This window comes from Ipomoea triloba, chromosome 12, assembly GCF_003576645.1.
Source record: "Ipomoea triloba cultivar NCNSP0323 chromosome 12, ASM357664v1".
In the NCBI taxonomy this organism is placed as follows: Eukaryota; Viridiplantae; Streptophyta; class Magnoliopsida; order Solanales; family Convolvulaceae; genus Ipomoea; species Ipomoea triloba.
In genome coordinates, this window is record NC_044927.1 from 8,489,607 (window position 1) to 8,512,546 (window position 22,940).

Here is a 22,940-nt window from a genome sequence, read left to right on the forward strand (position 1 = left end):
CAAGGATTTTTGAAGCCAATTCATAGATCCATAACATAACACATAATCATCACGTAAAAATTCCTAACCGTATAATTTCCTAGCAATTGTCTATATCCAAGTGATTGAGCCAACTTAAGGAATTCCTTACCTCCGTAGAAGATTTTTAAACCGTAAAGTTGAGGGTGTTCCCTTTGGAATTCTTCTCCAAAAATCCTAAAGAAATATCACCATAACAACAATATTTTTCTTATATTAAACATCAACACTTTAAATGCTAGAGATGATTGAACCATTAAAGCTTAAAGTCTTACCTAGACTTGGTCACTTGAGTTGGGAATAAGTGAGTGGGAGCTTTAGATCACAAGGGCAAGACTTAGAAAATTTCCTCATTCTTCTACCTTTGTGTATTTTCAAAAATGGAGTGGAGAGAAGAGAGAGATGATCACATTTGCTAGACTAATCTTTTCTTTCTTCCTTTCCTTAGGGTAAATTCGAATGGGAGTGAGGGAATGAGATGATGTGAGTGATTAGGCTAGATTTACTCTTGAAGATCAAGCAACCAAGTACAAGCCACCATACCTCATTAATGTTACAATCAAGATCAAATCTTAGTTCTAGGATTGGATTGCCACATGTCAACACCCTATTAATCCCTTATGAAGACATTAATCTAATTGGCCAGTTTATGCTTAAATCAGATGAATGTTCGGAGGATTATAACTTAATTCGGGAAAATTCTAATACCAAAATTATCGTAAAAATATTCTCGTCGCAAATCACCAATTTTGGGAATTTTCCGGTAATCCGCCAAATTTAGGTTCAGAGTCCGTAACAATTTATCCCTTACAGTCCAATTAGAATTTCTCTTGAGCTAATCAAAAATTCAGGCTTAATCGTATGATACTTAATAATCCCAATTCTAGAAAAATTCGAATTGAATCTACGTCCTTAAAATTTTCTCGGTTCGTAACCGATACGTAGTTCGTAGCTTATCGATAATTAATCCTTAAGAGAAAAAGTTATTTCAAGCTCCGAATGGTTTTCTCTTAAATGTCATAGCTTAAAAAAAATTATATCGCTATTCTCGAATTTTAACTATGCCGTAAAAATCGAGGGGTTACAGTTTGGTTAAATCCTTCATAGAACTTAAGTGTAAACTAAAGGTGCATGAAAATGTTGTTGTTATGGTGATATTTTTAGGATCTTTGGTGAAAGACTCAAGGGAAGACATCATCAACTCCTACGGTTTTTAGGATATTCTAAAGAGGTAAGGAATCCCTTAAGTTGGTTTAGTCACTTGAAGGTGAACAAATGCTAGTAAATTATGTGACTAGGAATTTTATGCGAAAATTATGTGTTAAGTTTGTGGATCGACTAGTTGACTCAAGAAACCACACTTTGGATTTTTGGTAATTTTTGTATACATGTTCATAGCTAATTTATGCATGTATATGTTGTATTTATGCCCATATAGGCTTATACTTGTGAAAATAGTGAAAGGAAATCAGGATAGATTCTGGCAGTAACTTCTGAGATTTATTGGGAAAATTTGGTAAGGTATTTTGACTCCATTTTTCTCAGATATGTAGTTCAATAAGTGTAGAACCCGCATATAAAATTTCATAATGATCGGAGTAGTATAAGTATGGTTTTCGAATTTTTTTCCAAAACTAGTACAGAGAGAGAAATTCTGGACAGCACACTGCCAAGGGCAAAAATGGAATTTTCTGTGTTTATTCGTGGATCAAAATGACCAAAACTTTTTATGGACATCAAGTACTATAAGTTGGGGTTCTACCATAAAAATTTCAAGTGAAAAAGAGTTCGGGAACTATTTTTACCGGCTCAATCTTTCGGACTGCGCCAAGCTGGAATTTTCTGAAAAAGAATGGTTAGGAACAATTTTGACAAAAATATGTTGTAATAAAAATAGTAACGAAATTTTGGAATGTCACAATCAATTTGGAAGAAGAATTGTGTTTTTAAGAAACAAGTGTGACTCTTGTCACTTGGAAATTTCGTGGTGAAAAGNAGTAGTATAAGTATGGTTTTCGAATTTTTTTCCAAAACTAGTACAGAGAGAGAAATTCTGGACAGCACACTGCCAAGGGAAAAAATGGAATTTTCTGTGTTTATTCGTGGATCAAAATGACCAAAACTTTTTATGGACATCAAGTACTATAAGTTGGGGTTCTGCCATAAAAATTTCAAGTGAAAAAGAGTTCGGGAACTATTTTTACCGGCTCAATCTTTCGGACTGCGCCAAGCTGAAATTTTCTGAAAAAGAATGGTTAGGAACAATTTTGACAAAAATATGTTGTAATAAAAATAGTAACGAAATTTTGGAATGTCACAATCAATTTGGAAGAAGAATTGTGTTTTTAAGAAACAAGTGTGACTCTTGTCACTTGGAAATTTCGTGGTGAAAAGCCATTGACAAATGTGTGTATTTTGGAAACATATTTGGATAAGTATAATTGTTTTGAGTCGTCATGTGAATATGCTAATGTGAGATGTCTTGTATGATTAATTCATACTGCAGAGCGAAGTCTATTCGCTGAGTGAATGGTGAGGTGTCTTGTATGATTAATTCATACTGCAGAGCGAAGTCTATTCGCTGAGTGAATGAGTGGGAATTAAAAATGTCGTGTCCCGAGCAATAATGGGTGTGTTGTGAGTCTCACTTTGAATTAAGTGGAAATTCTCGGAAATGGAAGTGTTATGTGCTGATGTTACTTATATCTGTATTGTACTGTTTTGTTGTTAATATAATTGCAGGAAGAATGCAACCGTTGGGTAACGTTTACATTTTCTGATTATCATGTTGTTTTCGAAACCTTTGTTTACTTTCGAGTGACAATGGATTACCTTACTTAGTCGTCGTGCTAACTACACTTCATTGTGTCCTTTATTAGATGCAGTCTAGCGTGGGCCTCTGTGGCCCGATGAGCTCTGAATAGGATGGGAGTCGAGGTTGAAGACTACTCTATCCTAGAATAGACACCCTGGAAGGATTAGTTCCATATGTACACTTTTGGATGTTGATATGGTTATTTGAGGTTGTAAGTTTAGCCTTAGCGTTTGGGTATAGGAGAGATACCTAAGCGTGGCGGTAACACCCAGTTTTCTGCTGGTTTGATGCTTCCGCAATGTATTGTACTAGTAGGGATTTTGTAATAAATCCAAGAGGTGAAAATTGGGGTGTTACACAAACACATTAATTGAATTTAAAATTAATACGTTCATAAATAAATAAAATTTATTATTTATACAATATTTTTTAATTGTAAAATTTCTTTGACATTATAGTAACAATGAAGCATTATCAAAAAATGAAAATACGCACTAGCTACATCACGTATTTAATAAATTTAAACATAATTTAAACATAAATCGTTAGGATGGCCGAGTGGTCTAAGGCGCCAGACTCAAGTTCTGGTCCTCGTAAGAGGGCGTGGGTTCAAATCCCACTTCTAACAAAACCAAAATCCATAAATCGGTCTGGTCGTCGTAACAAAATCCATATTGAAATAGTTCTTGAACGATGATAAGAACTGTGCTTGAAAAGTAATGTAACAAACAACACATTAATTGAATTTAAAATCAATACATTCATAAATTAAAGATGAAACTATGAACAATTTTAATATTTGGATATCTACATTTATTTGATTATAAGATTAGTGCAAAAGTATATAATATATAACTCGTTGGTCTGCAATTATCTTGAAAATTTTAATATGAAATATGATTTATGTAATTTATGAAATATGATTTATGAAAGGTGAGAAAATGACTTCATTAGTAATATATGTATAGTAATTTGTCTAATTATTAACTTAATTACCATATATATAAAAACAACCTATTAATTACCATATGAATACTAATAATTGTATAGTAATATGAATAATTATTTGCGTAATTAGAATAATAATGATTAGTACACTAATCTGACCATTATTGGCTTAACTATAATTAATTTCTCAATTAACAAAATAATAATTTCTTAATTTTACTAAAATTTATTCAACTAATTCTTTAATTTCATAAAATAGTAATAATTGTATAGTATTATGAATAATTATTAGCTTAATTTGAATAATAATTGTTAGTGTACTAATATGACCATTATTAGCTTTACTACAATTAATTCATTAATTTTAGCAAAATAATAATCCTTAATTATACTAAAGTCTATTTAATTAATTACTTAATTTTGAAAAATAGAAATATCTGTATAGAATAATAATTATTAGTGTATTAATATGAAGTCTGGACAATTAGTACAATTAATTTCTTAATTCTTTAATTTGTTAATTATAATAATTATAATTGTAAATAAAATTAATTAATTAATTGTATGTATCTTTTTATTTTTATAAATTTATTAATTAATTGTATGAATTTTTTAATTTATTTGTTTTAAATTTATTTGACAAACATGATTGTCGCAGAAGGAGTTTCTCCAGTGCTCACGGTTCATTAAGTCTTTATTTTTAAAGCTTTTTGTGTATGCAAAGTTATATTTTTTATTTTTTACTTCAACATGTGACACACTGACACATGATTGTCCCAAATGATAAATAAACTTTCAAAGATTTTAAAAAATAAAAAAGGATTTAGATTATAAAAGTTAATTTTTCAATAAAACACATGAATGTAATTAATCTTGAAATCTTAACTTGTTAGTTTAGCACAATTATTTAGAGTTTAATACATAGTAAAATCTTAAGTAATATCCAACTTGTCATTTTTGTTTCTAAAGTTAAATTCCTTTTCAATTAAAATATGTAAGTATGTGAGTATGTATCTATATATCGTTCTAGAATGAGGTAAACAATAAATAGTAAGTTTCGTGAGTTTAGTATATAACTATATATGAGTTTGGGTCATTATTTGATTAATTAGTAATATATGTATAATAATTTGTCTCATTATTGACTTAATTACCATATTTAAAAACAACATATTAAAAAGTGAGAAATGGTGTAATGATATTTTTTGTATAGTCTGAATCATTATTTGATTAATTAAAATTAATTCTTTAATACCTTATTTCTTAATATTATTATAGTACAATCATTTTGAATATTAATATGTCAAATTTTTATTTTACGGACAACCAAATAAAAGGTGAGAAAATGACTTAATTAGTAATATATGTATAGTAATTTGTCTAATTATTAACTTATTTACCATATATAAAAATAGCCTATTAATTACCATATGAATACTAATAATTGTATAGTAATATGAATAATTATTAGCGTAATTAGAATAATAATTATTAGTATACTAATCTGACCATTATTAACTTTACTATAATTAATTTCTCAATTAGCAAAATAATAATTTCTTAAATTTACTAAAAGTTTATTCAACTAAGAAATTAAAATAGTAATAATTGTATAGTATTATGAATAATTATTAGCTTAATTTGAATAATAATTGTTAGTGTAATAATATGACCATTATTAGCTTTACTACAATTAATTCATTAATTTTAGAAAAATAATAATTCTTTAATTATACTAAAGTCTATTTAATTAATTACTTAATTTTGAAAAATAGAAATATCTGTATAGAATAATACGGAGTAATTATTAGTGTAATAATATGAAGTCTGGACAATTATTACAATTAGTTTCTTAATTCTTTAATTTTTAATTATAATAATTATAATTGTAAATAAAATTAATTAATTAATTGTATGTATCTTTTTATTTTTATAAATTTATTAATTAATTGTATGAAATTTTTATTTTATTTTATTTTAAATTTATTTGACAAACATGATTGTCGGAGAAGGAGTCTCTCCGGTGTTCACGATTCATTAAGTCTTTAATTTTAAAGTGTTTTATGTATGCACAGTTATATTTTTTATTTTTTTACTTCAATATGTGACACACTGACACATGATTGTCCCGAATGATAAATAAACTTTTAAAGATTTTAAAAAATAAAAAAGGATTTAGATTTTAAAAGTTAAATTTTCAATATATAAAACACATGAATGTAATTAATCTTGAAATCTTAACTTGTTGATGAGCGAAAAACAATCTGTCTAACTAAATTCGTAAAAAAAAAAAAAAAAAAAAGCTAAGAAATGTATGTATGTGGATTTGGTGAAGAAGATGCTTGGTTGGAGAAGAAATGTATGCAACAAACATACTTCTTGTGAACGGCGATCGAGCTTTCTTCTTCTTCTTTGATGTAATGGCAACCGTGTAGCGGTGAGATCAGATCTGGAACAACGGCGTGAGAGCAAATCTGGTTCTTCTTCTTCTTCGATGGTGGAACGATTGTGCCTCCGGACTTTCTTCTTCATTGTGTTTTTATGTGGTGAGATCAGATCTGGAAGGTGAGAGAAAGAGGGGAGAAACGAAAGATAGGGAGGCTGAGATCTTTTTTGAGTTTGTTTTAGTGGCTTATTAGAATATAATAATTGTGAGACAAGAAAGGGAGAGTATGGTGATTTATATAGCACAAATTGTAAAGCAAAAGGTTATCAAAGGAAAGTGTAATTAATTTTAATTTTAAATGATTTTTTTATCCAAATATTTGATATTACAAAAATGCCCCTGAGAGTTTGGGCGGAAAAAAAATGTTCCAGGCACTTCTATTATTATATATAGATATAGATATAGATATAGATATAGATATTGTTTAATAAGGCGCCAGACACAAGTTCTTGTCCTTGTAAAAGGCTGTGTTAAAATTTCATTTCTAAGAATTAATAATGGGCATTTGGCAATATTCTTTTATTGTCAGAATTTTTTTTTAACATTATTGTATGTTGATAAATGGTCGGGATAGTTGATTGGTCTATGGTGCAAGACTCAATCAAGTTCAGGTCCTCGTTTAGAAAGGGGGGGGGGGGGGTTTGAATCACACTTTTGACAACAATGACAGTAAGAACTGACATCTTTTATCACAAAGTCAAGCGCGCAAACCAATTGGTCGCCTATCAATTTGAATTCAATATCAATACATTCATAAATAACAAATTCTGTATTTACACAACATTCTTTTATCGTAAGGTTTTCTTTAACATTATTGTATACAATGAAGCATTATCAAACAATTAAAATGCATACTAGCTACATCAAGTATTTAATAAATTCAACCGTTATTTATTTATAAATTGTCAGGAGGGACTACAGGAATTAAGACATTTATTAACAAACCTTTTGTGACACTTCGTAAGTTAGTCACAAATAATACCATGTGTGGCAAAGAGAATAGTTCGACACTATTATTTGTGATAATTATGATAACTTTTGCTTTTTTGTCACAAATAGTATTGCAATTGTGACAACTAAGTATTTGTTACAAATAGGATGTCACTAATACTAGAATGATAGTGTCGTAACCTAAGTTGCCATTATTTGTTGTCACTAAATGTATGTACATTTTAGTGGCTTTATGATTATGGTGGAAATGAATGTAATGGTGACAAAATATAGTGTGGACACAAATTTTGGTACGTTTGTAACAAATAGTTGTTGATCACTCTTTTTTATAATATTTGTGACAACTATTTTTGTCAATAAATATACAATTAGTTAGTATTATAAGAATTGAGATACGATTGTGAGAAAAAAAATACTATTCCATATTGTTATTTTTTTGTGATTAAATTATAACAAATATTTATGACGCTCTTTAATTCTGTAACGAAAATTACTAAATTATGACAATATTTGTGTTGACTTCAAGTTTTGTCACTAATGTTATGATAATTGTGACGAGTAATTATTTGTTACAATGACTTTATCACTATAGTTAAATAGATGAATATTGTGTGAAGTTATGTTGTAATAAATGTTTGCCACTAAAATTGCCTTCAATTATTTAGTTGGTGCTTATGTAATTTGGTGCGAACTAATTAAGTATTAAATATTGTGGTCAATTAAAATGAAAGTTTAATTTATTTCACTATTTTGCGATCTTATTTGCAAATCTCGATCTGTCTTTTGTGTTAAACCTACAACCACTGAAAATTATGCTTTTATACAAATAAATACGCTTTTTTTGCCAATATGCTAAACGCAACTTAACAATAGAACAACGACTACTTAACTTCCTTCATTATGTAATTCAATGACTTATATATCCTGAGTAATAATAGTTAACAAAATTTTGAATTAAGCGCGTAGTAAGAATTATATTTACAAATAGATTTATAGTACATAAATATTTCTTGAACCATAAATAAAATTTGCTTTTGTGTCTTTTTTATACATTTTTAAGATTATCACTTATTACTATTACTTTATTCATACTTTATTTCAAAAAATAAATAGTACCTGCGTAGTCCTACAATATAGAATGACTAACATGAAAGTTATAGAATCTTACTTGAAATTAATCAAATTATTGAACAAGTTTAGTGTTTTTGTTATTCAATAAAGAAACATTAGCAAAAAATTATTTATTTAAAATGTTAAGTATACTAAAATATTCCTTATTATTGTTATCTCTTTTTTTTTTTTAGTTATTGTTTCTTAAATTTGAAAATTAAATTGAAAAAAGATATCGGCGCTCTTTTTCCCCGTTTTTATCAGCATAAGCATTTCTTTGTATATATAAATTTTATAGCTAAACAAAAACCTACTAATATCAAATACCACTAACAATTCTTATGCTCATAAGGTGGCGTAGGTTCAAATCTCACATCTGACAACAAATAATGACATTTGGCAATATTTCTAGTAATATAAGATTTGTGCTTAGAAAAATAATGTAACAAACACATTAATTGAATTTAAAATCAATACGTTCATAAATAAATAAAATTTATTATTTATACAATATTTTTTAATTGTAAAATTTCTTTGACATTATAGTAACAATGAAGCATTATCAAAAAATGAAAATACCCACTAGCTATGTCACGTATTTAATAAATTTAAACATAATTTCATCATAAATCGTTAGGATGGTTGAGTGGTCTAGAGCGCTAGATTTAAGTTTTGGTCCTTGTAAGAGGGCATGGGTTCAAATCCCACTTCTGACAACACCAAAATCCATATGGAAATAGTTCTTAAACGATGATAAGAATTGTGCTTGAAAAATAATTGTAACAAACGACACATTAATTGAATTTAAAATCAATCAATACATTCATAAATAAATCTAATTCTGTATTTATACAACATTGTATTTAATAAATTTAAACATTATTAAATTATAAATTTCTTTTGGTAAATTCACGGTGTCTTTCTCTGTCCGTTTAACGGTTCAGGTAAACCCACGTTCTCTCCGGGAGGAACGGGAGCTGGCCCAGGGGGAATCGTCAAGAATCGAACCCGGATTCTCCCGGAATTCTTCCCCACAAAGAGAGCTAATGTGAAGTTATGTTGTAATAAATGTTTGCCACTAAAATTGCATTCAATTAGTTGGTTCCTAAGTAATATTGTGCGAACTAAGTATTAAATAATATTGTAGTCAATTAAACTGCAAGTTTATTTCACTATTTTGCTATTTTGGTTGCAAATCTCTGTCTTTTGTGTTAAATTTCCAACCACTGAAATATAGGCTTTTATACAAATAAATACGCTTTTTTTCCAATAACATAAATGCAACGTAACAATAGAACAATGACTATTAAAATTCTTTCATTATGTAATTCAATGACTTATCATGAGTAATATTTAATGAAATTTTAAATTAAGTGCGTAGAAAGAATTATATGTACAAATAAATTTATAGTACTTAAATATTTTTTGAATCACAAATAAAATTTAATTTTGTGTCTTTTTTCTACAATTTTCAGATCATCACTCATTAGTATTTCATTATGCATGCTTTATATGAAAAGAAAATAGTACCTAGGTAGTTCTAATAATAATAATAATAATAATAATAATAATAAAAAGAAGTAAATCTAAACCCCTAATTATAAAATTCCTAATTGTAGACAAACACCGCTCGTCTGCTCCGGTACTCTTACCTCGTTTGCAAATCTGCAATCAAACAAGCCTCACATGTTGCCCTCACCTAAGTTTATATTCTTGCATATATATATGAGTCTTTCCCTTGAGTTAAATTTAGGCGCTCAACATAATTAATACATTCAATAAAATTGGAACTCAATTGTTGTTGTATGTCTATGAAATGTGACTTTATTCTTGAGCCTAGGAATTGATGTATGAAGTTAATCTTTATGACTATGAGAGTGGAACATTGTTGTTCATGGTTATGGTCATGTTTTATTCATTTAGGTGATTTCCTTCTCCCTTGTATTTCAGTCATTTCTTATTTTGCTGGCTAATTTGGATCAAAACAAAAAAATTTGCTAGACTATATAAATAAATTATAAAAAATACTCTATCTTGGTCCATCTGGGTTCTCCAAAGTTTTTTTTTTAAAATGTTATAATCTTATTAAATAAGCTTGATTTAACTCAATGGATGCAAAATAGATTTTTAATCTTGAATTATTAGTAAAAATAAATAAATAAATAAATAATTAATTAATTAATTGCGCTAGAACACTATAAAATGTTGAGAATTGAGGTTCGTAAACCGAACCGAACTAAAATGTTAGACCAAATGACTTCTTTTAAAAAAACAAAAAAACCAAACAAATCGAAACCGAGAAAAAAAACAAAAACAAAAAAACAAACCGAATACCGACATGCCCACCCCTAAGGGAAAATGTAGTAATTTTAAGCAAAAATATAGGGTGTGTTTGGTTGATAGGTTTAGCTATCAGGAATGCGTATCAAAGTCATTATATTGTTATTGTTTCATTAACAGGTTTTTAGAACACTACTATGGGTTTTGATTATCCCTTAATTGAAAAACTCATTTCCTAATAAAATAAAGATTTCATTCCATTATTTTTTGTTTTTTTATTTTTTTTATTTATTGTTCATATTGGTACTTTGTATATCTTTATATTAGAATCAATTGTCTTGATTTTTTGTTCTTGTATTTTTAAATTTTTATTCCCATTATAGATTCATACATAACCAAACAACAATATTGATAATCATTTTCATTCCACCCTACTACCAAATATGCAAAATACTTTCACCAAAACTCATTACCATTACCAAGTATTTGATACACATTCCGATTCCAATTCCCATGTGCGAACCAAACACACCCTCATACTTTTACATTTGATGTAAAAATATTACATTTTTCATCAAAAGTATTATACTTTTTCTTATAAGTAATGCTGACAAGTATTTGTTACTTATAATAAAAAATGTAATATTTATGAAGAAAAATGTAATACTTTTAAATCAAAATGTAAAAGTATTACATTTTTCTTCAAAAATAATAAATGCTTTATTCCTTATTAGTATTACATAGTATTACATTTTTATCTTGGCTCAACCCGTCTCACAGATAAGTTTTTGCATATTAAAAATAATATTTGATTATAAAAATTAATATATATAAATAAAAATTTTAAAAAATATATTTGAATGATATTATATGATAATTTTTATATCAATATAGAAAAATACAAAAAAAAAATAAAATTAATCAGTAATATTAAACCATTATGTGACTATAGAAAATATAATATACATAAATATAAATTTGAAAAAAAAATAGGTATGCATATTTGACCTACCTACTTAAGAAATTTTTTTAAAAAAAAACAGCAATTAATCCTGAAACTCATCAACTTTTTTCTCCAAATCATTCCTCTCTCCTAATAATTAATACCTAATTAATTAAGCATGCCGCATAGCAAAATTGTTCTGTTTCCCAACGACACATATGATATATATCTTAAGGCCTGAATTTGCAAAGATAACTTGAAATATGTACCATTCACCAATATAATTCACCACTAATAGCATCTGAGAAATTGATTCTTCTCCGTAACAGATCGTTCTAGTTGCTAGGTAGCTAGGTAGTCACTAGCTAGGTAGTTTCAAGATGTTTTTTTTTTTTTTTTTTTGTCGATTTGTTTGGACTTTGGGGAATTGGAGATAGTAGGTTAATAGAATTCTTACAGGGTCAGCCCTGAGCATGTTTGCCCAGCGCCATTGCACAGGGCCCCCAAATTTTTGGGGGCCCCATAATTTGTAAATAACTATATATACTATACAGCAGGCAGTAGCCTGCTGTATAGAATATATACATATATATATTTTTTTTCATTTTTTCTTTTTGCAATTGGATTTCTAAATTTGTTTACAAAGTTATATATATACATATATTATGTGAGATTATGGGTAATTATTGTGTGAACCATGAATATAAGGTACATTTTTTATATACTAAAAGTACATTATTTGTGTATTGAATTTATATTATTTTATAGTATATAAAATAATGTACTTTTAGTATTCAAATAATGTACGTTTAGTATATTAAAAATGTACTTTTTATTTATGGTCCACACAGCTGTGTGGATCATGGTCAATGTAATAATGATTGGAGATTATGAATTAAAACTTATTAACTTAATTGTACATATTATTTGATTTATTTCACAATTATTATTTATTAGCATGACTTATTGACTTAATAATTTTAAATATTGAATAATATATATTCAAGAGTTTGTTTCTTGATAAATTATTATTGATAGTGACTCTAAATAATTTTTTTTCTTTAGGATTTTGTAATTATGTTTTCTAAAAAATATTCATATGGGTTTAAGAAGCCTAAAAAGAAAGAAGAATTGAACAACTAACTCAATCATAAAAGTGAGCTCTTGAAAAAATTCATTACAAAAGAATATCAAATAGATGATGAGCAAAAGGATGATGCCAATGAAAATTTGTCAGATGCTAATAATCTTCATAAAGATGATCATGTGATTGTAAGACTTGAAAAAATTTAAATGATAGTGTGCACAACAATGATAAGTATCATTGTGACGATGAAAATGATATAGGAATGTTGATGGTTGTTTAGATGATGTGATCACAATGATAAACTAAATGATTCGTTTTTATTTGACATATATAATCTATGAAATTAGGATGCCCTTGATTCTAAAATAATAGATATTCTTGTTAAAAGGGGCCCAAATTCAAATGTCGCACAAGACCTCTATTTTTATTGAAACGACCTTGGATTCTTATGATTCGATTTTAAAGATTGTGTTTATATTTTTTATAGGATCTCATTTATTTATAAGAACAGGATAAAAAATCTAAAAAAACTGCCTGGACGTTCCCAACGAGAGGGAGGGAATATGTGTAAAACGAATTCGCACTGCTTAAGTAGCTAAATGCATGTTTGTTTTTCTGGTTCGAGACCTCGGAACTCCCAAGCATACCCATTCGTCCCGTACGAGGCTAGATCTGACACCAATCTCTATGATGTATCTATACTTAAACCAACCATCCCAACATTACAATTTCTCGGAATGTCTAAAATGGAGAGTTCGTTTTTCTTCTTCACGATGTTTGCGCTCATCTTACGGATTGTGCCGACGCCCATGGCGGCGCTGCCGTGTGGGAACTGCGGTGAAACTCCGGTGCCTTTCCCGCTGAGCACGGGGCCCAAGTGCGGCGACCAAGCCTACAAAATCAGGTGCGCCTCAGGCACACTGTGGTTCGACGCCCTCCACAACGCTTCCTACGCCATCACTTCCATTAACCCGCAGGCGCAGACGATGACCGTGGCTCCGGCCCCCACCGTGCGCGGCACGTGCGTCTCGTCGGATCTGGGCAGCGAGGGAATCCAGCTCGACCAGAACCTCCCGTTCAACATCACGGCCAGCAACACCGTTCTGCTGCTGAATTGCACGGAAAATATGCTGCACTTGCAAGTGCCGATAAACTGTTCGTCGAAATGCGTGTGCCACGGTTATATTGATGGGACTTCTGGGCTGGCGCCGTGTAAGAAGGGGAGATTGTGTTGTATATTTAGGACGGGGGGGTCGCAGAATGAGTACATGATACGGGTTCATTCGCAGGGGTGTATGGCTTACCAGAGCTTTGTGAATTTGAACCCGGCGTTGCCTTTGGGTAAGTGGCCGCGGCCGGGGCTGGAGCTGATGTGGGATACTCCGGTTGAACCATCCTGTAAAACGGAATTGGATTGCAGGGAGTTGCCGTTCTCGCTGTGCTTGCCGGATCCGGGGAATGGTGGACAAAAAAGGTGCTTTTGTAAGGCCGGAAGGTATTGGGATGCTACTACTGGATATTGCCAAAGTAAGTACGTCCAAGTATCAAGTGCCTCCGGTTATCATTATATCAAAAGTTATAACTCGTAACTTAGCCTTTCCTAACAATTTGCTACCATCGGATGTTGAATTTGTCCATTTATTAATCTCTGCCGAACAATCTCCTCTTAGCTTGCCACTAGGCCAAAAGCTATAAATCTTAATGAATGTGCAAATTAATTTATTTCCTTGTACCCCACATTTTATAAAAGTAAGGCCGAGTACTGGACTTACCTATTTAGTCCTTCGCCCAACATCGCACTTGGGGGTGTTGGACTTGACCCTTCATTTACCTCCCCCAACAATTTCCCCTCCCACCTTATTACTACACCAAATTAAAAAGTTATAACTCGTAGTGAAAATTGAACTTTATTTCTTATATTTCTTATATTGCTACATTTTTAGGCCCTTTAGGTCTCAGCCCAACGATCCTCTAGTCATGTAATACTGGACTTGTCCCTTCTTCACCGACCTCCGCTCAACACGCAGGATTCCCCCGCCCGATGCCAACCTATATTTGCCTAAATAACCTAAGATAGTCTTCAAATTTTGTGTAAAATATAACAATATAGCTTTAATTTATTGCTATAAACATGTGCAGAGTGTGGAAAAGGGAGAAATTGTAAGCTCAAAAGGAACAAAGGGATCCTATTTGGAGGTATATCATGGATTAATCCATCTACATTAATTTGTTTTGCAAAACCTTTTGCATATACTGACTGTCAAGAATTTGTCACCATTTCGTGATTGTTTACAGTTGCTGGCGGTTGTGGGTTTTTCCTAGTGCTAAGTGCATTTCTGGTCCACAGACGCAACCAGCTTAAAAGAAGAGCTCAGAAGACACTGGTTAAGCAAAGAGAACAAATTCTAAATGCCGCTAGTAGTAGCAGTGGGAAGTCCGCCAAAGTATTCTCCGGCAAGGAGATCAAGAAAGCCACCAACAATTTCTCCAGGGAGAATCTGCTCGGCTCCGGCGGCTTCGGCGAGGTCTTCAAGGGCACTTTAGACGACGGGACATTCATAGCCGTCAAGCGCGCCAAGCCTGGCAACACCAAAGGCACCGAACAAGTCCTCAACGAGGTTCGGATTCTTTGTCAGGTCAATCACCGCAGCCTCGTCAGGCTCCTCGGCTGCTGCGTCGAGCTGGAAGAGCCGCAGCTTGTCTACGAGTACGTCCCCAATGGGACCCTCTTTGATCACCTCCACGCCTTCCGCCTACGTCACTTGACCCCGCTTACCTGGCTGCGCCGCCTGGTTGTGGCCCACCAGACCGCCGACGGGCTGGCTTATCTTCACTCCTCGGCGGTGCCTCCTATCTACCACCGCGACGTCAAGTCCAGCAACATCCTGCTAGACGAAAAGCTCGACGCCAAGGTTTCCGATTTCGGGCTTTCGAGACTTGTGGAGCTTAGTGATAGTGAGGGTAGCCATATTTACACCTCCGCTCAAGGGACTCTGGGATACCTAGACCCCGAGTACTATCTGAATCTTCAACTCACAGACAGGAGCGACGTTTACAGCTTCGGGGTTGTTCTGTTAGAGCTCTTGACCTCAAAAAAGGCCATCGATTTCAATAGAGAAGAGGAAAATGTGAACTTGGTGGTTTTCATGAAGAAGGTGATGGATGAAGGGAGATTGATGGATGTTGTTGATCCTTTTATCAAAGAAGGGGCAAGTAAAGTTGAAATAGAGACGCTAAAAGCAATGGGGGGCTTGGCGGCGGCATGCCTAGATGAACGGAGGCAGAATCGGCCTTCCATGAAAGAAGTTGCCGATGAGATTGAGTATATTATCGGCATTGTTACCGGCGATGATTCAACCACTGGTGATCTTAAGATCTAGCCGGCGAATATGGGTTGCCTTGCCTACACCATGTACCATTTGGCATATTGCTACTGGTAGCCAACAATAATTATCGTTTATGTAGCCAACATGTCATTGTAGAGATCGGAATTGAAGGACATTAGTGTATGTATATATATGTCTGCCAAACCAAACCTTTGTGTCTTCTACTTCTATGGAAATCTTCTGTTGATATTTCAGGAGAAATTAGGAAACTTAAAATCTCTATTTACACAAAAATCTTTAAATTGACACTACTCTCCCTGCCATTTTTCATTGATCCATGAAGTTGAAGGTGAAAGCTGTTAGAAAACTTGAAGGAATTTCTGAATTTCATAGGTATAAAATTGTGCAAACAGTCTACCAACGGGATAGGACACTTAAAATGAAAATAAGGGTGTTGGTTTTAAAAAGAAAATAAGGGTGTTATTTGGAAAAAAATCATTTTCTGAGTTTCTAGTGTTTGGCAAGGTGAAAAACTTAAAGTCAATGGAAAATTATGTATTGGTCAATAGAAAATACATCAAATTTTTAGGAAAATGACTTCCCTTTTGTTTTGGAAGTTATTTTCCAAGTGCTTCTACCAAGTATTTTACCCTTACACATATCTTCTTTTCACCTTTTTCCAGAAACCAGTGGACTGGTTTCCGAAACCAATTGGCAGTCAGATTGGTTTCGAAGCCACTTTGGCCGACTAGTTTTCGAAGGGAAAACCAATCGGCCAATGTGATTTTACAATGAGATTTTTGTTATGATTTTTCAGAAAATGAACTACACACACCAAAATAGTTTTATAAAATGCAATCAAACACCGGAAAGAAAATATTTTTTTGAAAACTTACACATTTTCCAGAAAACAGTTTTCAAAATTCATTTTTCTAGTTTCTAAACACACCTAAGTGTCAAATAAATCATCAAACTAACCATGAAAATGCAATTAGTCACCGAACAAGTAAAAATTGTACAATCATACCAATTAGCCAGCTAACTTCCAGTAATTGGTTGAGTTGGTAGTTTAATTTGTTCAAAAATGGGCACACTCATCATAATTGAACAAAGGTTTGCATGTTATTGTGTATGATATATCATCACTTACACAAAAAGTAATATGGCTCAAAGACACTGTACTCTACCAGACAAGAAGTAAATTAAATACACCTTTACAAGGTAGGGAAATGTCAACACATACCTATCCTATGGAAGGATTGTTTGTTGGACGCAATCATGTTAGTATCATTTTTAGTCCCAAAAAAATACTTTTTCATTCATTTGAGGGATTGTTGAAAAATGAGCTAAAATTGGCATGTAAAATTGTTATTTTGAGGCAAAGTTGAGTGGGATCCACTTTGAATTTAGACCAGGTCAAGGTAAATTCAGGTTCTCTTAAATGAGGTTTAATTCGATATATTATATACTCAAAATAGATAATGAGTGAATAAAAATTGATATTCAAAGTAAATCCATTTGAGATGGGAAAAAATGGAGTTGTGAAAGCTTTTAAGAAGCTTTTGTCCCACTAATAAATAATAAGTGTTTTATTGTCCATAATTTTAGCCGCTTAATTCAAAAAATGTTTTATTTTGTTATTTAAATTTATTTTAATTTAAAATCAAAATTTGAAATTATAATTATATTATAGGAAAGTGAATAAAATAATAGATGATATGTAGGAGTGTAGGTCTCACAAAATGGGGGGAAAAATGATCAAGATGGAGAGAAAATAAGATAGAAGATTGTGACTTTCTGTATTCGCAATATTAAAGATTCTTGGTTATCTTTGGGACTTAACTATTTGAGAATTTGTCTTATCGCTAACTCTAATCGCATTTGATTGACGTGCAATAGCGATACGACTATGTGTAGGGAATAAATCAAACAAAATGTAAAGAACACAGAGTATTGTTACCTAGTTCGATACCATCGTATCTACGTCTAGGGACTACCATTAGTGAATTCAATCTACTATTTCAACAAGTCAACAACAAATCAAACATACGATAAGAGAACGCATTCTCAACCCAATGTGCGATATACCTCACACGGTAAATCAACAATCCAAGAAATCCTTTTTTTGGAGATTCGTGTTGTCGTTGTCCATCTCGCTGACTCATCACCCACCACAACACCACAGTTGTATGGAATACGGTCCATAGAGGTAAAGCTTTATAGAATTTCTTCTCAAGAATCTTCTTAAACTCGTATCACCAATAGTGTCTTGAGAAGATGATAACTCAGAGTAATCTCTTTGTAATTCGTAGGGAGAGTTTCTTAATATTCAAATCTTGAAGATTATCTCTTGTAATTCACATCTCTCTAACTAGTATATATAATACTCTGATTCTTGGAAGGCAAGTAATCTCCTAAGTTTTCCTTATAGTATGAATTATTGTTACCCTTGAGGTCTCTTAATCAGATAAGGATATTATTGTAAAATAACCTCAAACCACGTAACTACTCTACTAGCTGCAGTAGTCCGTAGATAAGTCGGTGTAGTTCCAACAACTAGATTTCAAAAAGGCTCTAATGTAGTGTCTATTCTGCCAGATCTTCAATTAGTACTCCAACTAACACTAAACCTAACCTATCTAGTTTGCCATAATAATTTTGTCAATTACATGTTGGGGTTTACAGAATAACTAAACACTAACAAAGATTATATAGTGATGTGAGGAGTTGGACCCACATAATGGGGACATTAGGAGGGAAAGAGATAGAGATGTCCTAATGAAATTAAAGCAGAAAGATAAATTTTTTTTTTTTTTGTAACAAGTGAAACCCAACCTTAACCACTATTCTAAAACATGCACCGTATAAATGCACTTCCTTGTAATAACTCGTAAAGCACATAAAGGATATAAAATACACTAGGAATCAAAACAAATTTTACTCCTTTAAGCTAGAATAGACAGACATACTCAATAGTGCAATAATACAATAAGAGCTTAAACCTGCCAACCACTTTAAGCTACTCGAAATCCCGAATATGTAGGGATGTTACTCTTAGTCCGAACTCAATGGGCTAGCCCAATAAAATAAAAAAAAAAAGTTAGAGTTAGACCCAATATATATTAGCTTGATAAGCCCAAAATCAATAAGTCTGATGGCTTGAACGAGCTATTATGAAATTTAATGGGCTAGTCTAATAGCAAGAGCCACTTAAGGTTATTATTTGTTATACAAGTGGTGTGAAACATAACATACATGGAGTTTATAGGTAAGTTCATCCTAATTGAAATTTAGAAATGGAGGTTTAGATTGATTGAATGATATATAAGTTTATACGGGGTATTTATTAGTGTAAATATGCTAGTTTATTAAAATTGAAAGTCTAGTATGATAATTTGAAAATGCAAAAAGTTTTAGTTGAGCCCAACCAATACGTCCGATTGCCCGAGGTTTTAGGGTTACTGCCAAGAATTTTAAACTCGAAAAAAAACATACATACGTACATACGTGCATACATACATGCATACATACATGTACATACATAGATACATACATACATACATACATACATATATGTACATACATACATACATATATATATACATACATAGAGTCAAGTTCTAGTGCGGCCAGGTTTTAACATGCGACCGGTGCGGCCTCACACTATTATATAATATAATATAATATAATATAAAATTAAAATCTCTGAATTTGTTATAGTAACATGCATTAGTCTCTAATTAAATTAAAATCAACTAACACTAAAATTTTATATGAACAACTTTCTCTACACGTATTACTCTATTTGATTTGAATTATAATTTCAATGAAGTACAAAATTATTCATCTAAAATTGCCATATTTAGCTTAAATACAGAATTTACTTAACTAACACATAATAATTAGAAAACGCACTCAATTTTTCATGATAGTACGTAGTAAAATTTTTCAATCATTTATCGATATTAAGAGTCCATACATCCTAATATATTTAAAACTTAAAATAACATAATACATTTATACTCTTAAATGTCATTTTACATGTAATCAGCTAAGAGTTATCAACTGATTTGCACTAAAACACACCACACACCCAAAATAATGCATCATAATTCCCCTGCCCCTAATGGTGCATTTGCTAACATTGTTTGGTGTATATTTACATACCTAGTGGCTGGTGTGTTTTTTGATGATGCGTATCTAATGATGCACATTTGTGTGGTGTATTTTCTAACATTGAGTGGTGTATATTTGTATACATAGTGGTGCGATCACACTGACCGCACGTTAAGAGACAGCCACACCTGATCATGGCCATATATATATATATATGATGTAGTAAAAGGCAATGGTCCCCACGGATATATGATATGTATCCTATCTTAGTGTGCTTGTTGGTTTAAGTCTCTAAGCTCAGGATAAGATGACGATGGGTCAGATAGTCCCAATCATAATGTAATAATGTTAGAAATGACAAAAGTCGTCCTTTCACGCATTTAACGCGGTATTTATAGGAGGCTAAAGGGAACACATACTAGTATCTCGGCATGTGTTACGCGCGCATGGAGCTCATGCATAAGAGAAAGCCCGAAGCTTCGCTGATTGCTCCATGTGTGCCGAGATTCCTGACGCCCTCGTTCCTTATATAACCGGATTTGACTGATGGAACGAGGCTCAAGACTCTAAAGGGAGAACGCTGGGTGGTTGGTCCCAGCCTAATGAGGTAAGGATGAACCAATTGATGGTCAAATACTACCATTGATTAAGCTTATACTAGATCACTTGACTGATGGAACGAGGCTCAAGGCTCAACTTGTAAAATCAACGTAACTAATTCTAAAATTTTATTTGAACAACTTTCTCAACACGTATTACTCTATTTAATTTAAATTATAATTTCAATTAAGTACAAAATTATTCATCTAAAATTGCCATATTTAGCTTAAATACAATATTTACTTAACTAACACATAATAATTAGCCGACCTTGTGGTCTAGTGGCCGCCGGTTTACACTCCCATAGGGACTCGAGTTGGTTCGAGTCTCAGTAGAAGTATGAACAAAAATTACATTGGAACACCAGATATATACACCCAGATAGATTGGTCGGGATTCTCAACGTGCCGGGGTATATTTTCTACGCTTCTACTCAGTCCCACATCGGGGTACGTATATTTTCTATCACAATATATATATGTCCTCTGAATTTGTTAGAGTAACATGCATTAGTCTCTAATTATTTTAAAATCAACTAACTCTAAAATTTTATATGAACAACTTTCTCTACACGTATTACTCTACTTAATTTGAATTAAATACAAAATTATTCATCTAAAACTGCCATATTTAGCTTAAATACAGAATTTACTTAACTAACACATAATAATTAGAAAACGCACTCACTTAATTTCATGATAGTACATACTAATGCGTGCTAAACGGCAGCTATATATATCTCCCAATCCCTCCCAATCATTTCCACACTAATCACATTCTTATATCAAAATCCAACAAAGCTAGCTAGCTACACAATGGCAGTCGTCGGAAACCGAAAGCAGCTGATGTCATTGCTCCTCCTCCTATGCGTCATCACCTCCGGCGTTGTTATCCCGCCACCTTGGGCGGAGGCGCAGGTAACGTGCCCTGGCCTCATCAACACACTTTTACCATGCGCGGTCTACATATATAATGGCGGGGAGGTACCGGCGACGTGTTGTGGCGCCCTGAAAACGGCGGTGGACGGTTTAAAAACAAAGCAAGACAGACAAAGTGCGTGCCAGTGCATTAAAGAAGCTCTTGGTAAAGCCACGGCGGAGCAGCTGAAACGGATTCAAGCTCTCCCGGGTTATTGTCAAGTACCCGTTCCATTTCCGATTAGCCCTAGTGTCGACTGTTCATCTGTTCCAAAGAGAATTAATTAAAAGAAAAGGGTTTATTTGAAATTATGTATTAATTAACATCCTCCAGAAAAAAGATGTTGATTATTGGAATAATGATATTTGAGAAATAAATGAAACTCTTCTTTTTAGTATTACAATGTAAACCACTGAGATTTGAACCCCCACTCCTTTCTACATAGAAGTGTAAATCGAGTACCACTAGACTACAATGATTTGAACCTACTCCTTTCTCATATGTACTTAATTGTTTGACTTTTTAAAATACATAGATTAAATTGAACAAAATTAAGATAGAAGGATTAAATTGAATAAAACACAATATTACATATATACTTTGACCGTAAAGGATTAAATTGAATAAAACACAGTAATAACGCTCAAATTGACCACTTAATGTAACCTCAAAGTGCAATTAGGCCACTGAACGAAAAAAATGTGCAATTAGGCCACTCAACAGTCCAAATACATGCAATTTCACCAGATAGCAGGTTACCTTTCATTTCATCGTGTTGCTTGCTTATGTGGATGGTGAATTGGGATTTAAAAATAATTTTGTAATAATAATAATATTAAAATAAAAAATTAAAAATTAAATGTCTACTTCCTTTTTTATTTAAAAAAATTAATTAAAAAAATTAAAAATACAATGCTTGCTTTAAAAAATTAAATGCCTGCTTCCTTTTTTTTTATTAAAAAATTAATTAAAAAAATAAAATAAAAATACAATGCTTGCTTGTTCGTTTGTTTTTTCTTTTAATTAAATTTTTTAAATTTTATTTTTACTTTTAAAGTTTTGTATTAAAAAATATTTTAAAATGTCAACTTACCATCCATGAAAGCATGCAGGCAACCTGATGAAATGAAAAGTAACCTGCTATCAGGTAAAATTGCATGTATTTGAAGTGTTGAGTGACTTAATTGCACTTTTTTTTTTTCGTTCAATGACCTAATTGCACTTTGGAGTTACGTTCAATGGCTAATTTGAACCTTATTCCTAAAACACAATATTACAAAAACTCCGTAAAATGCATTGATATTAGTGCATCGAAATTGAAATAAAGTAAGTAAAAAAAAAAAAAAAAAAAAAAAAAAAAAAAAAAAAAAAAAAAAAAAAAA

General features: G+C 31.8%; 2 protein-coding genes and 1 non-coding gene across 3 annotated transcripts; all 3 read left to right on the plus strand.

Moving 5' to 3' along the window:
• The first annotated feature begins 3,377 nt into the window (after positions 1 to 3,377).
• Positions 3,378 to 3,461, plus strand: TRNAL-CAA. The gene has a single exon. It is a non-coding gene; the product is annotated as a tRNA-Leu (tRNA).
• Positions 3,462 to 13,234: 9,773 nt separating this feature from the next.
• LOC115999985 (wall-associated receptor kinase-like 20) lies at positions 13,235 to 16,111 on the plus strand. Its single transcript, XM_031239970.1, has 3 exons — positions 13,235 to 14,125; positions 14,738 to 14,794; positions 14,894 to 16,111. The coding sequence occupies exons 1-3, from the start codon at positions 13,336 to 13,338 to the stop codon at positions 15,976 to 15,978; spliced, it is 1,932 nt and encodes a 643-aa protein (XP_031095830.1). The 5' UTR covers positions 13,235 to 13,335; the 3' UTR covers positions 15,979 to 16,111.
• Positions 16,112 to 21,455: 5,344 nt separating this feature from the next.
• Positions 21,456 to 21,845, plus strand: LOC115999307 (non-specific lipid-transfer protein 1-like). The gene has a single exon (XM_031239162.1). The coding sequence runs from the start codon at positions 21,456 to 21,458 to the stop codon at positions 21,843 to 21,845; it is 390 nt and encodes a 129-aa protein (XP_031095022.1).
• The last annotated feature ends 1,095 nt before the right edge of the window (positions 21,846 to 22,940 follow it).

Excerpts from the sequence above, each read along its gene's own strand:
- LOC115999985 (XM_031239970.1), top strand. The coding sequence starts at position 13,336 with ATGTCTAAAATGGAGAGTTCGTTTTTCTTCTTCACGATGTTTGCGCTC. Across the intron at positions 14,126-14,737 it reads TACTACTGGATATTGCCAAA|AGTGTGGAAAAGGGAGAAAT; the intron begins GTAAGTACGTCC and ends AAACATGTGCAG. Across the intron at positions 14,795-14,893 it reads CAAAGGGATCCTATTTGGAG|TTGCTGGCGGTTGTGGGTTT; the intron begins GTATATCATGGA and ends GATTGTTTACAG.
- LOC115999307 (XM_031239162.1), top strand. The coding sequence starts at position 21,456 with ATGGCAGTCGTCGGAAACCGAAAGCAGCTGATGTCATTGCTCCTCCTC.